We start from the raw sequence: 17397 nt of genomic DNA on the forward strand, positions 1-17397 counted from the left end.
TTATTCAAACAGTGAAGGACAGTGGCAGAAGACTAACTTTTGTCGGGCATTTGGATGACGACTCCACGCACGGTACAGTTTGTTGGCTAAACTCTTTTTCTTTGTGAGGGGAGGGGGGGGGCGGGAGGAGGGGATTTGGGAGGGATTTCGGCTGTCGGTTGGTCGAACCCCCGACCGCCCGACAAGAAAAGTCTGTCAGTCAGTGAGCCAAAGCTCAACTACAGAAGTACAATTTGTCCGTCGGTCGGTTGGTGCTTGTGCGGTGCCCTGTAAGGTCACTACACACGCACCAATTTATCGGCCGACCGACAGTCCAATTTCGTGGCAGCCTACAAGCTTGCCGACCGACTGCACTCGATTACAGCGCCACTGTGATGCTCTGATTCGTTTACCTTAAGTTGATTGCGTTTGCGTCATTCAAGATCTCGCTTGCTTTTACACAGATACGAAAACGTGGGTTCGTCTTGGCTGTTTTATAAGGGGCGTTCGGAAAGAAACGAGCCGGAGGCATAATTACAGAAACCAGTTCCTGTATGTTAGAAGTATTGACCCTCACTGTTCAGACACTTGTCCCTCTGTGACACAAGGAGGTGAATGGCTGCCTCATGAAATTCTCAGGGCTCCGATGTTAACCAGTTCCGCACGCACAGCTGGACGTCGTCGTTTGAGGTGAATCGTTTGCCCCTCAGAGCATTTTTGAGGGACAAGAAATGGCGTAATCATATGGAGAGAGGTCCGAACTGTGTGGAGGATGGCCGAGAACCTTCCATTTCGATTTCTGCGGGAGTGCGGCGACTGTGTTGGCTGTATGAGGCTTAGCATTGTCGTGGAGCAGAAAGACCCCAAGGGTGAGATTGCCTGGTCGTTTTGATTTCATAGTTTGGCGAAGGGTGGTCAAGGTTTGCGAGTAGCGCTGGGCATTCGCTATTGTCCCGTGCTGCAGGAAGTGAATCAGAGGGGGCCATCTTGGTGAAAGAAGAACATCAGCATAACCTTTCTTGCACTCGTGTAAACGATGACGTCCAGCTATACGTGGTTACTGGTATACTGGTTAACATCGCAGCCCTGGGAATTTTGTGAGACAGCCATTCACCGCCTTGTGTCACAGTGGGACAAGTGTCTCAACAGCCAGGGTCAATAATACCAACATACAGGTACCGCTTTCTGCAATTATGCCTCCAGATCGTTTCTTTTTGAACGCCCCTTATACAGATGACATGGCCAAAAAAAGCCGAGCGAAAGCTGTGGGCAAAGAAGTGGCTAATGCAAGGAAAGAAATTCACACACGTTATGTTACTTAACAGCTGGAATCTGATGATTTTCGTAATTATCTAAGAATGGATGAATCACTAATTTCTGAGTTGTTGAACGCCATCAAATCATTCTTAATGTCATTATAGAGACTGTTAGCTACTTCACGATTTCTAGCGACTGGCAGAAATTAGGACGGCATGAAGTTCAGTACTGTATAATTATTAACTACATGATTCCTGAAACCTGCAACGTGTTGTATAATTGATAGGAAATACAGCATGCTAAAGCAAAATAAATAAAAGACTTTCACGTAAACGTCATTAATTTATTTGTGTGTGTTGCATAAAAGATGACCTACAAGATTAAGAAATTCATTTCAGATTCGGAGAAGAAAAACTAGACTTGGTGGTGGCGCACATCTAATAAATATAACATATACATAACAAATGAAACATATCGCTACTGTTACAACTGTGAAAAAGATCCCAGACTCTGCTCTCCATAGCAGAAGGCTTGGATATAGGCTGGACTTCTTTAATACTTAGAACAACGAAGCAAGTATATTTTGTAAATTAACGTCAGTTGAATGTCGATTATCGGATTTTAGATTTCATTTCCGATAATTATCTCTGTACGTGCAGCATGAAACAATTACGGATTCGCTAAAAAATAGAAAAGTGTTCCATTTCTTGCATCTACGAGATAATCCTATACTCCTCGGCTACGAATCCCGCAAACTTCTGCAGTCTTCAAATTTCTTTCTCTAGAAACAATGTCCTTGAAATTTCGTCCGTCTCGCACCCTGTAAAGTTTGTTAGAAGAGCATTTAAGTCTGGGCGCCGTGACAAAACACGAACTTTTGTTGGGTAGCGCTACACAGGAGACAATATACCAGGTGAAGTGGTGGGTAGGTTCGGCTGTCGGGTGATCCTGCCCGCCCGACATCCCGATGAGGACTATTCGTCGGTAGGTCGGTTAAAACACAGACACACGCTCAGTTTGTCGGTCGGTTGGCGCGTGTGTATGGCCCTAAACTCATCCGCCGCCGCACAGCCAGCAACGTGGGAAACCAGTTGGGAGCGGAGAGCACACACGTTGACCGTGAGGCGCGCTGGCGAAACGGCGCCGGTGACTGGACACCGAGGTGCCGGCCGTATCCGCCGCAGCGCTGCAGTCTGCCGTGTTTGTGGCCGGCGACACGGAACCGCACGGTGTCGTAGATAGCGCGAGTGCGCGTGGAAGTGGTGTGGTCGCGACTGTCTTGTGCACTACACGCAGCGCGGCGTGCTGGCGAAATGAAGGTGAGTCTCGTACAGGACATCGATAACTCTGGTTGGTAGCACTGGCTGCCAGATTCACTTTTGTTTTTCTGTTACTGCGACGAAAATAATGGCTGTATGTTCCTGGCCACACCGCAACTAGTCAACCAACGTTATTAATCCGTACGGTTTAGCTGCGCAGGATTGTATTACACTAAACAATTTCATTGACAAACTCGCTTCTTCAAATATTTATTTCGCGTAGTGCAACATGAAACTTTTATCACATATTGCCGTTCATTAGATTTACTTGATGAAATCTAGCGCCTCGCCTTGGAGTTGATCAAAGGACGCGATGAAAGATCTTCGTCTGTTTGCTGCCAGGAGAGATCTAACCTCCTTGGTTTAATCAGAGACAATCACTACGTTTACGTGCGACCCTTCTTCCGAAAGACGGAAACCGGATATCGGAAACTGTTTTCCGCTGTCAAGTTTGCATGTTAAGGTCTGAAGCCGATCTGTTAGCCCAGTTAAATACGGCATCTGTAAAACAGCTATTCCAGTTTTTGATTTAGTTAGGACAATCGCCATTTCTCTCACTTAAGTATTAGAGGTAGATTAGACAGTTTCGTACTCAAATATTTCTGATTCTCCTTCACTGGACAATCAGTCATCTCGTCCATATTAGTCGAATATTTTGAAGACAAGGCGTAAACTGACAATCCAAGTAAGTTCAAAAAAGATTGTGCGTTTACACGGGAGCGAAAATAAATTGTGGAAGCGGAGAACCGGCAGCTGGGATAAATAAGGCTTAAGATCAGGGAGATGGGGGGGGGGGGAGGAGGAGGAGGAGGAGGAGGAGGAGGAGATTGACATAAATCCAATTCCCATGCATATTTAGCTATTCCGAAGCATTGTCGGGTATGCTAGTATACTGTAAAATGAAATAAATCCTATGCTTACTTGACGTGTTACAGCAGTCTGTCTGCTGTTGCTGATGTGTGATGTTTGGCTCGTAGATCTAAGTACTTCCCCTCTTGTTTTCCGTCTCCATGATTTTCGTTCTTGCTTTGATTGATGTTTCTGAGGAATACAAGGCCTCTGATAAGTCTACTGTACTATAGTGTCTTAATTTGGCATTGATGGAAATGCTCTTTTGTTGTAATGGATATGTTTAAGTTTGTATGCATTTTGTAAATTTGTGATCCTTTATTCACAGAATGTCACCTTCCTGTTTTCTGTATAATTTCGCCCACGTATTTCAAATTTCCTAGTTGTTATCTTTCCATACTTCGTTAACAGTGGGTGTCTGTGGATTTTGTATCCATGTATTGCGTTTTTTCATATGACATTTGTAGTCCTGTTTTGGCTGCGATTTCGTGTAGTGTATTTAGAGCTTCCTTGGCCTCTGTTCTGTTCTTTGTTATGGTGGCTGTGTCATCAGCAAAGGCTAGGTGTTTTATGTTGACAGTTCTATCCTTGTCTCTCCCCATCTTTACCCCATTGACTCCTTTGTCCCGCCCTGATGGTTTCCTCCAAAACAGAATGAAACATAATGGGCGACAGACCATTTCCATGGCTCACACCTGTCTTAATTTCGAATGCTTGAGCTCTCTCCCATAAACTTTAATTTTGATTTTTCTATTCGTTAATGTGGGTCAACAGAAACATCCGATCTCACGCGTCGGCTTTGACCCGTGACGTAAGGGTGTTGTGGTGTGTGACGTCATTACGGCGCGGAGTTTGGTTTGTGAGTGTGGCGTGTTTGTAGATGTTGCCTCGTTGACGTTACCTTAGTAGGAGTTTTAGGGCCTGTAATATATAGTTTACCTTTTTACTGTACTTTTTGTTTTAACGTCGTCTATGAGGCTTTTATCAGTTTGCCATTAGATTGTTCAATCTTTATGGTCTATATGTTTTGTCGCTACTCGTTATGTCTAATGAATCAATAATTTTTATTTTTTTTTATTTGCTTCTTTTTTTTATCTTTTGATTGACCTACACATTGATCTGTAGCGTAGCCCTGAATACGAGGTTAGGTTGGGAGTTTTTTTTTGGCGGCGGGGGGGGGGGGGGCGCAGCCCCCCCTTGCCTGGCCTTGAGTACCACTTGTTTATTATTATCTTTGTTTGCTATCAATGTTAGCAGATTGTTCTTGTGAAACCTTTGTGTGTGTTGTTTTTCTATGTGTTTGCGTCTTTGTGATACGTATGCAACGTTTCTATATCCGCCATATTGGAATTGTCGTTTCCGCTATATTTGTGACGTCATGGGTCAAAGCCGACGGGTTAGATCGGACGCTTCCGTATTTCCGTTAATGTTTACTGGATTAGCTTTCTGGTTTTGTTGTCCACCTTCAATTCTTACAATGTGTTGAAGAGTCTATGTAGTCATAGCTTGTTGAAGTCGACGAATGTTTTAGTGGGTGTGCTTGGACTTTCCTGTTAATATTATTCTCAGGCACCAGATCTGTTCACTGCATTATCTTCCCTTTCTGAACCCTCTGTGGTCCTATCTGTGGATCTATCTGAAGCTCTACCCAATTTAACTGGGCTTTTAATAGAATTTTGTCTCTCACAGGCAGTAGTGAAATTCGTCTGTAGTAATTAGGATCTGTTTTGTCTCTTGTCTTGTGTAGAGGGTGTATTATCCCTGACTTCTATTCTTCTGGTACATTTGTTTCCCTGATGTTTTCGATGGTTCTGTGTATTTTAGGTTTGTTGTGTTCCTGGTTTGATTTCCAGATTTCCGCAATCAGTCCATCTTTTAAAAGTGCTGTTATTTTTCAGTGATTCTTTATTTTCATAATCTCGTCTGTTCGCCGTTTGGAATCGAGGTTGAGTTCTGGCTTCTCGAACTGTACGATCAGCATTGGTTTATCACATTTTAGTTGTGTGTCGAAGTATTGTGCTAATATTCCACATTTTTTCGGGTTTGTTTTTTGAAGCATAAGCTCGGTGATTGGTATCCTGTAATATTTTCTCTGAATGTTCTGTGAAAATTTCGTATATTTTTGTTGAAGTCTTCTTCTCTCTTTCAATTTGTTGTTTTCATGACATCTTCGAAGTGGTCTTCTGTATCCTGTTGAACTCTTCGCATTTCTCGGTTGTTCTATGACTTAAATTTTCTCGAAGTTTATATTCTGTCTTCCGTTGCTCTGTCGCACGTCACATTCCACCATTTGTTTCCCTTTTTTTCAGCGGCTGCCTCACTTTTATCAGTTCCTTAATTTTCTGACAGTTCTGTCCAGTCATTACTGTCGATTTCCTCAATTTTTCTATTATTCCTTTCTTGTTTCGTTGCAAGTACTCCATCTCTATTCGGAAAAATCTTTTCTCTTGATTTGCCTACTGGGTATAAGTTTCGATTTAATTTGGAGTAGGTGGTGGTCGAATTCGAAAAGTCCTTTCCTTGTTCTTTCATTCATAATTTCTCTAGTGTTTCTCATGGACATTGCAATGTGGTCCGTCTGAAATTCTCCAAGAACGTAGCAGGGGGATTTGAAAGTTCGTATTTTGTGTAGTTTCTGTAATTACGTAGACATGATTTTCGGGTCGAAATTCCTCCAAAAGTTTACCAGGTTCTCCCCATTCTTGTTTGTCCACTTGTCAGCCGTGTGTTGTCTTTGGTTTTTCTTTCCCTGCATAATTGGGAATTAAAATCCCCTAGTAAAACTTCCCTGTGCTTCGTGTGAATTGTTGGTTTCTTCCACATCTTCCCAGAAATTTTCTATCGCATGTGGCTTTTTGTTATTGTAGTTTGTGGGGCATGTGCTTTGATTAGTATATATGCTTTGTTTCCTCATCGTATCGTGAGTGTTGATTTTTTTTTTTTTTTACTAGTTTGAAGTGTATTACTGAGTCCAGTATCGATCTGTGTGCTACAAATTCTGTTCTAGATTTCTTCCCGGGGTAGTTATGACTGGCTTCCACTTGTATATAAGTATTCTGCAGTTTTCAAGGATCAAAGTGGTTCTCGTCTGAGAATCGTGTTACCTGTGTTGCCACAATTTTGATACAGAATTTATCCATGGTGTTTATCAGCTGTTTCAGTTTACCTGGTTTCAGTAGTGTGTTCGTGTTGAGTGTTCCAATGTAAAATATTCTCAGTTTTGTGGGTTTTTAAGTAGCTCCAATTCTCCTGTTCATGACATACCTGATCCCCTGGAATCCAACGAGTGAGGTGGCGCAGTGGTTAGCACACTGGACTCGCATTCGGGAGGACGACGGTTGAAACCCGCGTCCGGCCATCCTGATTTGGGTTTCCTGTGATTTCCCTAAGTCGCTTCAGCAAATGCCGGGGTGGTTCCTCTGAAAGGCCACAGCTCACTTTCTTCCCCATCCTGCCTTAACACGGTGGGACCAGTGACTTAGCTGTTTGGTCCCATCCCCCAAATCAACCAACCCTGGAATCAGGTGATCAGGCCTATTACCCAGTCTTACTGACTGGGACCCAGGGTAGCGGATTCTTCCGCATTGTACTCTCATGATTATTCGCATGTGTTGAAGTTTTGGTGGTGAAATTCCAAAGGATCTCACGTAATTTTGACTGGAGTTCTGAGATCCAGAAGATTTTATTTTCAATTGGAAATACCCAGTTTTATTACGTGTTCGGCTTCTACAGCTAAAATAAGCTAGTGTTTACCTGAAACACTTTTTCCATTCGTGGTGGGTGGCGCTGTATTCGACAAAACTGAATTCTTCCCAGCTTTTACAATTACGAATAGAATCATTTAACTCCACATTGCACTTGCGATAAAAATGTAAACTTTTTGTTCTAATGATTTAATATTCGGTTTGCGCAAGCTTGTTGCATTGATGACAGACGTCTCTCCCAATGACTCACTGTGCTTCTCTTCACTGCCTGGTCTCTGTAGACATACTCCAAGCATCTGTGAATATCTGCGATGCACTGGTTTTCCGCCGAAGGAAACTCAATGGCAGCTCTCTGCTTCGAAAGCGTCTTCGTTACAGACACCATCTTGAAGGCCATGTATAGCCCCGCCACCTATTAGAACTTCATCAAACTGTAGATATTCCACGATGTCCCACAAGAAATTCTACATTTTTTAACTGAAACTGGGTGAGAAAGAAATGTTTAGCATTAATTATCGAACACCCATCGCATTTCATATCACATATAAAATATATTTCTGATGAACAAATATTACTTAGGTCAGATACCCATTCCCATGAACCAATTAAGGAAGCTCCCCCATCGTTCACCCCAGAGGTCTCTCACTTCCGTGCTGCAGGCTTATACATCCACTACCCCTCTTTTCCTCTGCCTTTCCAGTGGATGGTGTTTCTGGTGTAGATCACATGTGGGCCTGGTACATGGTTTAGGACCCTAGTTTTCAGTTTCACTTCTGGCGCTCTATATGGATTTTCATTAATGGATGTATCTTTCCCATTGTTGAGTTTGACCTGCCACCACTTTTCCCAATTTTTCAGAAGTATGGATCGTACAGGAAAGGCTGCCCAATGTGTGTCTGTTCAATCTTTGTGCCTTCCATCTGAGCACCCTTCCTTTCCAGTAAGTTAGTACATCCAAAACCCAGCGTGGTAGTCATACTGTTGTGGGGGGGGGGGGGGGGTGGTAAAGTACCTGCACAGTTGTAGCACACAGAGATCGCTTTATTTGTGGCTGATCTGAAACTTTCCCATGTATGCCAAGGAGTATGTGCCCCAAGTGATGGGGCATGGGGTCTCCAGGCACTGGAATGCTGGCCAGGCAGGGCAGAGTCCATGGGGACAGCCCCAGTCTGGAATGGGTGGCACCATGGTGAACAACTCGCACATGAAGTGGATGAAGCTTTCTCCAGCTCATGGTCATATGGACCCAGCAGTCTCTTCACAAGGAAATAACTTGTTCAATGCAGAGAGATACCACCCCAAAAGGATTCCTGTCCTGGCTATGCTATGGGAAGAATGTCAGGCAAAGCGGCAAGCAGCGAAATATTAACCACAATGCTTGGTTTGCACGAGGACAAATGGGAATTCTTTTTTGGCCACAGTGCCTTTGTTCTTTGTAGAGACTATAGGGGACAAGTTCGGGGAAGTTGAAACCATCTCCAAAATGAAGAGTGGGACAATTTTGATTGAAGCAGCATCCCCTGCCCAGACACACAGTGCTTGCATGTGACAAGCAGGATAACAATCTGGTGATTATCACTCCCTATAATTGTCTAAACATGGTTCAAGACATAATTTTCCATGGTGGCCAAATCTTAGTCTGATAACGAGCTACATGCCAATTTCGAATGATGGGGTGTACACTTTGTTCATGATGTTGGTAAGGGGCCACAGGACAACAGGGTTGCTGCTGCTGGGGCCTTTGTCTTGGCCTTTAAGGGTGACTTGTTGCCTGAAAAGGTCAAGGTGGTGGTACCCGATATGACATGAAACCATGTGTCCGCTCCCACCTCCCCCCCCCCCCCCTCTAAAATGGTGCTTCAAATGCATGAAATTTGGGCACATGCCTCCACCAGCTCTGTCTGTAGGGATTGTGGATGAACCGTTGCAAACGGAGTTTCCTCTTGCCCCCCCCCCCCAGCCCCCCCAGCCCCCCTCGCACCTGTGTCAACTGTGGAGAGCACCATTCAGACTGCTCACTAAACTGCACTGTCTTTCAAGAGAGAGAAAATACAAGACTATGACTCTGAACATACTTACATACTAAGAGGTCAAGAAAAAGAATGAGCATCTACATCCTGCATGCATAAGTGTCATATGCTACAACTATGACAATGTCACTTTTTGCAGACAGTAGCCTGCTATGGTCCCTACAGTGAATCTCCAGGGCCACACAACTCTCCTTATGCTGCTTCCCTCACACCCACTTTGGGAGCAATGGCTCCCCCCTCCACCCCCCAGAGACACTGTTACCCATCTCCCAGCTGGAGGTGTGTCACCATCGCTTGGCTTCTCACGCCAGGAAGGCATCCATCGGTACACTCCCCCCAGTGTGTTTGCTGGTCTGCAAATGGATACCGACCACAGATAGGAGCTCCAGACTACTGGTCAAAGGGCTACAAACTCTTCATCAGTTCCTGAAACTAATCAGAGAAGCCCTCCCAGTCATCCAAACCCCCTAAAACAGAAAGAAAGAAGCCTCCCAAGATGAAGGAAATTCCAGTGGCCCCCACGCCACTAGATCCCACTTATTCCGCTTCTATGGATGTGGCAGCGATCTCAGCGGGCCCTGAAGCTCCAGATCGCACCACACAATTTGTTTCAGAGTCTGAGTGTGTGCATAGTGTATCCTTTCAACCAGCGATGGCAGATGACCATGGGACATAAACTGCCTCCGTCGCTCCATGCCCACACAGTATACTGACAGAATGATTCTCCAGTGGAATTGTATTTTTTTTACACCACTGGCTGAGCTATGACATTGCTTGAGCTGCTCCTCTTCTTTCTGCATTTCTCTTCTGAAAACTTGGTTTCCAGCAACATGGGCACCTGCCCTTCATGACGACTGGGGATATTTTAAGAATCATGCCATTTATGATACGGTATCAGGTGGAGTTTGCACATATGTTTTCAACTGTATATAGTGAACTTTAGCTTCTTGATACAACTTTGGAGGCTGTGGCTGTTGAGGTAAGGACATTTCAGGACTGTACCATCTGTACTTGAGGACAATATTATGGAAATGGAAGAGGATGTAGATGAAGATGAAATGGGAGATAAGATACTGCGTGGACAGTTTGACAGAGCACTGAAAGACCTGAGTCGAAACAAGGCCCCCGGAGTAGACAACATTCCATTGGAACTACTCACGGCCTTGGGAGAGCCAGTCCTGACAAAACTCTACCATCTGGTGAGCAAGATGTATGAAACAGGCGAAATACCCTCAGACTTCAAGAAGAATATAATAATTCCAATCCCAAAGAAAGCAGGTGTTGACAGGTGTGAAAATTACCGAACTATCAGTTTAATAAGTCACAGCTGCAAAATACTAACGCGAATTCTTTACAGACGAATGGAAAAACTAGAAGAAGCCGACCTCGGGGAAGATCAGTTTGAATTCCATAGAAATGTTGGAACACGTGAGGCAATACTGATCCTACGGCGTATCTTAGAAGCTAGATTAAGGAAGGGCAAACCTACGTTTCTAGCATTTGTAGACTTAGAGAAAGCTTTTGACAATGTTGACTGGAATACTCTCTTTCAAATTCTGAAGGTGGCTGGGGTAAAATACAGGGAGCGAAAGGCTATTTACAATTTGTACAGAAACCAGATGGCAGTTATAAGTATCAAGGGGCATGAAAGGGAAGCAGTGGTTGGGAAGAGAGTGAGACAGGGTTGTAGCCTCTCCCCAATGTTATTCAATCTGTATATTGAACAAGCAGTAAAGGAAACAAAAGAAAAATTCGGAGTAGGTATTAAAATGCACGGAGAAGAAATAAAAACTTTGGTTCGCCGATGACATTGTAATTCTGTCAGAGGCAGCAAAGGACTTGGAAGAGCAGTTGAACGGAATGGATAGTGTCTTGAAAGGAGGATATAAGATGAACATCAACAAAAGCAAAACGAGGATAATGGAATGTAGTCGAATTAAGTCGGGTGATGTTGAGGGTATTAGATTAGGAAATGAGACACTTAAAGTAGTAAAGGAGTTTTGCTATTTAGGGAGCAAAATAACTGATGATGGACGAAGTAGAGAGGATATAAAATGTAGACTGGCAATGGCAAGGAAAGCGTTTCTGAAGAAGAGAAATTTGTTAACATCGAGTATAGATTTAAGTGTCAGGAAGTCGTTTCTGAAAGTATTTGTATGGAGTGTAGCCATGTATGGAAGTGAAACATGGACGATAAATAGTTTGGACAAGAAGTGAATAGAAGCGTTCGATATGTGGTGCTACAGAAGAATGCTGAAGATTAGATGGGTAGATCACATAACTAATCAGGAAGTATTGAGTATGATTGGCGAGAAGAGAAGTTTGTGGCACAACTTGACCAGAAGAAGGGATCGGTTGGTAGGACATGTTCTGAGGCATCAAGGGATCACCAATTTAGTATTGGAGGGCATCGTAGAGGGTAAAAATCGTAGAGGGAGACCAAGAGATCAATACACTAAGCAGATTCAGAAGGATGTAGGTTGCAGTAGGTACTGGGAGATGAAGAAGCTTGCACAGGATAGAGTAGCATGGAGAGCTGCCTCAAACCAGTCTCAGGATTGAAGACCACAACAACAACACCACCATCTGTAATGTTTATCTTCCTCCCAGCGGTGGAATGCCTCAGAACCAATTTTCTGCATTGGTTTCTTAACTATTACTTTTTAACTCCTAGGCGACTTCAATGTCCATAATCATTTGTGAGTTAAAATCACGATCACTGGCTGCAGTAAACGCATTGAAAACTTACTTGCACCTCTCGACCTCTATCTTTTGAATATTGGTACCCCCACTCAATTCAGCTGGCACATGAAACTTATTGAGACATTGATCTCCCTATCTGCCGCCCTGGTCTTCTCCCAGACATCCACTGGAGAGTCAATTTTGACCTGTGTGGTAGCGACAATTTCCCCAATATTCCTGCTCCTCCTTCTGCATCACTCCCCTGGGCGCCCACCTATATGCGCTCTCCAACACACAGCCTGGGATACTTTTGCTCCATTGTCATTCTGAGCTCCCCAGTAAATGGAAGCAGTGATGAGTCTGTCCAGAATGCAACAGCAGTCATTGTATTAGCAGCCGACTTAGCGATCCGCCATTCTTTGGGACTCCCCCAGTCAGGAGGTGGTGCTGTCGTGGACCTAGGAAATGGCAGAGGTCATTAAAGACCACAAGCAGGTTCTCAAATGCCATAAGCTCCGTCCATCGATCGAACACCGCACTGCAATAAAAAGCTCCTTGCCTGGGTCTGCCACTTCATAAAACGACAGAAGCAGGAATGCAGGGATTTTTACATTTCAACCATTGGACAACCTACACGACTTTCACAGGTCTGGGCAAAAATCAGACGCCTCTATGGACGCCAGCCCTCTACAGATGTACTTGGTATTTTGTTGAATGGTAGTGTTTTCACTGACCCAAATACGGTAGCCGAACATTTTGTTCTGCATTATGCTCATAACCTGCCTTTGTCCTTAAAGAGCAGAGGGAACGATTGCACTTATCTTTCTCTACATACCACGTGGAGCCTTATAATGCTCCATTCAGTGAGCGGGAATTCTTCAGTGCCCTAGCCCTTTGCCGTGATACAGCCCCAGGAAAGACTGCATCCGCAAGCAAATGCTCAAACACCTATCAATGAACTGTCCATCCCATAGAGATGGACAGCTACCACTCAATTAGTCTCACCAATTTTCTCTGTAAGTTGCTCGAATGCATGGTGAGCTGGCAGCTGTGTTCAGTCCTTGAGTCTCGGGGCTTTCTGGCCTCATCCCAAGGCGATTTTCGCCAAGGTCATTCCATTGCTGACAATTTGGTTTACCTGGAGTCTGCCATCCCAACACCTTTTGACCGACAGCAACGCCCTATTGCTGTCTTCTCCGACCAGCAAAAAGGATTATGCGAGTGGAGTCTCTGGGACCTGCTACAGATTTTTGTCCAAAACTTCTTGTCTCACTATACTTCCTGGGCCCGAGTTGATGGCTACCACAGGACCACTCATATCTAAGAGAATGGGGTCCTGCAGGGCTCTGTGTTCTCTCTTTTTAGTGGCCATCAACGGTCTAGCAGTAGCTGTTGTATCTTCAGTGTCACCCTCCTTCTATGCCGACGATTTTTGCTTTTACTGTTGCTCCGCTAGTGTGGGTGTCGCTGAACGCCGATTGCAGGGCGTCATTTGAAAGATGCAGTTATGGGTGAGGGCCCATGGGTTTGTTTTCTGCTGCAAAGACTACCAACATGCACTTCTGTCAGTCGTAGTGTTCACCCACTACCAGAACTATACCGCGACGACCAATTGCTCTATGTGATGGAGACTTGCCACATTTCAGACTGGTCTTCGATGCCTGGCTAATGTTGCTTCCCCATATCTGCCAGCTTGAGCAAAGGTGCTGGCTTCACCTTCGTACATTTCGCTGCCTCAGTAAAACGATCTGGGGTGCAGACTGCACTACCCCTCTGCAGCTTTACAAAGCCCTCTTCCTGTCCCGTCTCGATTATGGGAGTTCATCATATGGTTCGGCTTAGCCCTCAGCGTTGTGGTCACTGGACCCGGTACACAACTGTGGGGTCCGACTTGCAACGGGAGTCTTTCGAACTAGCCCTGTGAACAACCTACCCACAGGGCTGCAGTCCCTCCATTATGGATCAGGTGCCAACAACAGCTACTCAGTTACGCTATATGCATTCACAGCACCCCTAAGCACCCAAACTTGTTGTTGTTGTTGTTGTCTTCAGTCCTGAGACTGGTTTGATGCAGCTCTTCATGCTACTCTATCCCGTGCAAGCTTCTTCATCTCCCAGTACTTACTGCAACCTACATCTTTCTGAATCTGCTTAGTGTATTCATGACTTGGTCTCCCTCTACGATTTTTACCCTCCACGCTGCCCTCCAATGCTAAATTTGTGATTCCTTGATGCCTCAGAACATGTCCTACCAACCGGTCCCGTCTTCTTGTCAAGTTGTGCCACAAACTCCTCTTCTCCGCAATTGTATTCAATACCTCTTCATTAGTTATGTGATCTACCCATCTAATCTTCAGCATTCTTCTGTAGCACCACATTTCGAAAGCTTCTATTCTCTTCTTGTCCAAATTATTTATCGCCCATGTTTCACTTCCATACATGGCTACACTCCATACAAATACTTTCAGGAACGGCTTCCTGACACTTAAATCTATACTCGATGTTAACAAATTTCTCTTCAGAAACGCTTTCCTTGCCAGTTTACATTTTATATCCTCTCTACTTCGACCATCATCAGTTATTTCGGTCCTCAAATAGCAAAACTCCTTTACTACGTTAAGTGTCTCATTTCCTAATCTAATTCCCTCAGCATCACCCGACTTAATTCGACTACATTCCATGATCCTCGTGTTGCTTTTGTTGATGTTCATCTTATATCCTCCTTCCAAGACACTGTCCATTCCATTCAACTGCGCTTCCAAGTCCTTTGCTGTCTCTGAGACAGAATTACAATGTCATCGGCGAACCTCAAAGTTTTTATTTCTTCTCCATGGATTTTAATACCTACTCCGAATTTTTCTTTTGTTTCCTTTACTGCTTGCTCAATATACAGATTGAATAGCATCGGGGAGAGGCTACAACCCTGTCACACTCCCTTCCCAACAACTGCTTCCTTTACATGCCCCTCGACTCTTATAACTGCCATTTGGTTTCTGTACAAAATGTAAATAGCACCCAAATTATCATGTCCTTTTTCGTAGTAGGTAGGTCCACCTCCCACACCAGAGACCCCAGAACTGGGGTCACAATTGCAGTTCGACTACAGTGTCTCTGCTATGAACTCCAATGATGTCAATGCGAGAAAAATTTCCATTTAGGCGGTGGCTTCTGGTCACTTCGGGTAGGAGGAAAACGTAACAGCGGCGACCGAAACGCCTCTGCGGCGATACAGTAAGTCCTTATAACACTGACCTACTAGGGCAAATAAAGAAAGAGAAGAAAAAGAAAGTAAAAATAAGCAAAAAGGAAAGCAACCGAAGAGAAGAAAGACAGTAAAAGAGTGGGAAAACAGGAAATCCAGTCCTAGACGAGCTTTCTTTGACAACGATGAAGACAGAAAGTGCATGTTAGAGATGTATCAAAAAGTAACCGGATTTTTTTAAGTTTCGGTGACTTTATACATCGGTTTTGCAAATTTGTTGTTGGTTCACGTGTTCCTGATATGCCTTTGCATTTTCAGCTGTTTCGAATATTTAATTTATTGCTGACTATGGAATTGTTATACGTCTTTTCGAGTGCTTGGCGAATATTTAGTTTAGAGAAAGACGGATCAAAGAATTTTCATTAAATTTTTCTTGAAATATGTAATAAGCGCATTCGAAATGTTGACTGGTTTTTGGCTGATCTGTTCTGAGTAAGCCAAGAGTTTACTGGTGGTGTAAACTTTTCAGAGAGTTGCGAATACGTTGAAGACGGCAACCGCCCTGGACGCCACAGCACGTCTATTACTGACGACAATTTGAAAGAAGTATGGAAAATCGCCGAGGTTGCTGAAGATGTCGACATATCGTTTTGCTCATGCCAAGCAATTTTTTCCGAAGTTTGTTCAGAAGCTGTTGAATTTCCGCTAAAAACGACGTCGCGTAATCTCTCACGAATTGCTGAATGAAGTCTACAACGATCCAAAACTTCTTAACTAAGTTATAACAGGTGAGGAAACATGAGTATACGGCCATGACGTCGAAACCAAAGCCCAATCGTCCCAATGGAAACAGCCTGTAGAGCCAAGACCGAAAAAAAATTCAGTTGTGCACTAAACTCTCACTAATACGGCCCTCAATATTCCGGCCTCTCAGTAATCTGGCACACTTCCAGCCTCTAGTCGTTCAACCTGAAATGACGCCTACAATAATTAAATTTCGTCTGCAACAATGTTGTTATGTAGTGTTCAACATTCCCGTACATTTTGAAATTGTGGCTTTCCTTACAGATCGTCATAAAGGTTTCTAAAAGGAAACTCATTATGCTGGACCTCAAGCAGAAACTCGAAGTTAGGTATAAACTGAACTGAGGTTCTTCGCAGAAAACCATTGTTGCTGATAACAGTGTTGGACGAGCAACTATTTATGACCAAACTTCAGCAGAAAAGAGGTAATCGTAAGCTCGCAGGATAGTTACGATGAAACTCAGAAAGAGAACATAGGAGGAGAGGACATGAGGACATCTCAAACTGCACATTATGCTACAATCAGAAACATGGCAGGACGTATGAAATGCTTGTAAAGCCGTTGTGTGATAAAGCATACCACCGTCGCGTAACGTCATGGAGACAACTTAAACTTTGGGACATGTTTCATAGTGAATGTCGAGTGATAGTAATATGCGTGTACACACTCAAGGACTAAGTTTTTTGTACAAATGAATGTATCTTTTGATTTGATAGTTTATACTAAATTTTAGACACTCTCAACAATCCGGCACTTCTGCTAATCCGGCAGCGATATGTGCGAGGAATGGCCGGTTTAGCAAGAGTAGTGTATTTGAGGTTCTTCTCATTGTTTTCTTAGATTACAATGGGATAATCTATGTAAGTTGCTGCCTTTACAGTCAATAATATTGCCTGGAAGTTATGCGCCGCTTGCGTGAAGCAGTCCGAAGAAAACAATGAGAATTGTGGCAAAACTATTCGTGGAAATTGCCTCATGATTACGCTCCCGCTAACACTGGGTGCATGTTCGTGATTTTTTTGGCAAAAAAAAAAGAAAAGAAGCCCTTTAGAGTGCCTCAGAGACCGTTTTCGCTGGAAGTAACCCCCCTGCGACGTCTTTCTATTGCTGCGGCTAAAGAGAAACACGAAAGGATGTCGTTTTGCCACCACTGATGGGATAAATAGAATCGCTCAAGGAGCTGAACATCATAACGAAGAGTGGGTTCCAGAAGTGCTTCCAAGATTGGAAAAAGCGCTGGCACAAGTGTGTGATATCTGAGGGGATTACTTTCAACGGGACAGACATGATGTTGATAAAGTTTCTGTAATAAAAACAAATTTCAGTCACTTTTCGATCGAGCCTCGTACTGCGAAGAAAAATATTCAGACTCCGGGCCAGAAGAGCAGGGGATTTAGTGGCCGTTTGGCTCCCTCTGGGCCCATGAACTTGTGTTGACGAGCACAGTTTGACTTTTGCTTGTCAAATTCGAATCACGTTTTACAATAAACAAGCCCATGTCGAGAAAAGTGGCCATTTTGTCACTTTGTGAAAACTGAATTGTTTAAAGTGGCCTACTTAATTTGATCCT

The 17397-nt window shown here is 43.9% G+C and overlaps 1 protein-coding gene across 1 annotated transcript in view; it reads left to right on the forward strand.

Annotated features, from left to right (window-relative positions):
- Nucleotides 1–2431: 2431 nt before the first annotated feature.
- The window catches only part of LOC126203131 (UDP-glucosyltransferase 2-like), a 105983-nt gene continuing 91017 nt past the window's right edge, over nt 2432–17397 (forward strand). The window contains exon 1 of the mRNA XM_049937378.1: nt 2432–2555. Coding sequence (XP_049793335.1) covers nt 2550–2555 — 6 coding nt within the window. The 5' untranslated portion in view covers nt 2432–2549. The remainder of the gene's footprint in view (nt 2556–17397) is intronic.

The sequence above is a fragment of the Schistocerca nitens genome, chromosome 9 (genome assembly GCF_023898315.1).
Source record: "Schistocerca nitens isolate TAMUIC-IGC-003100 chromosome 9, iqSchNite1.1, whole genome shotgun sequence".
Taxonomy (NCBI): Eukaryota; Metazoa; Arthropoda; class Insecta; order Orthoptera; family Acrididae; genus Schistocerca; species Schistocerca nitens.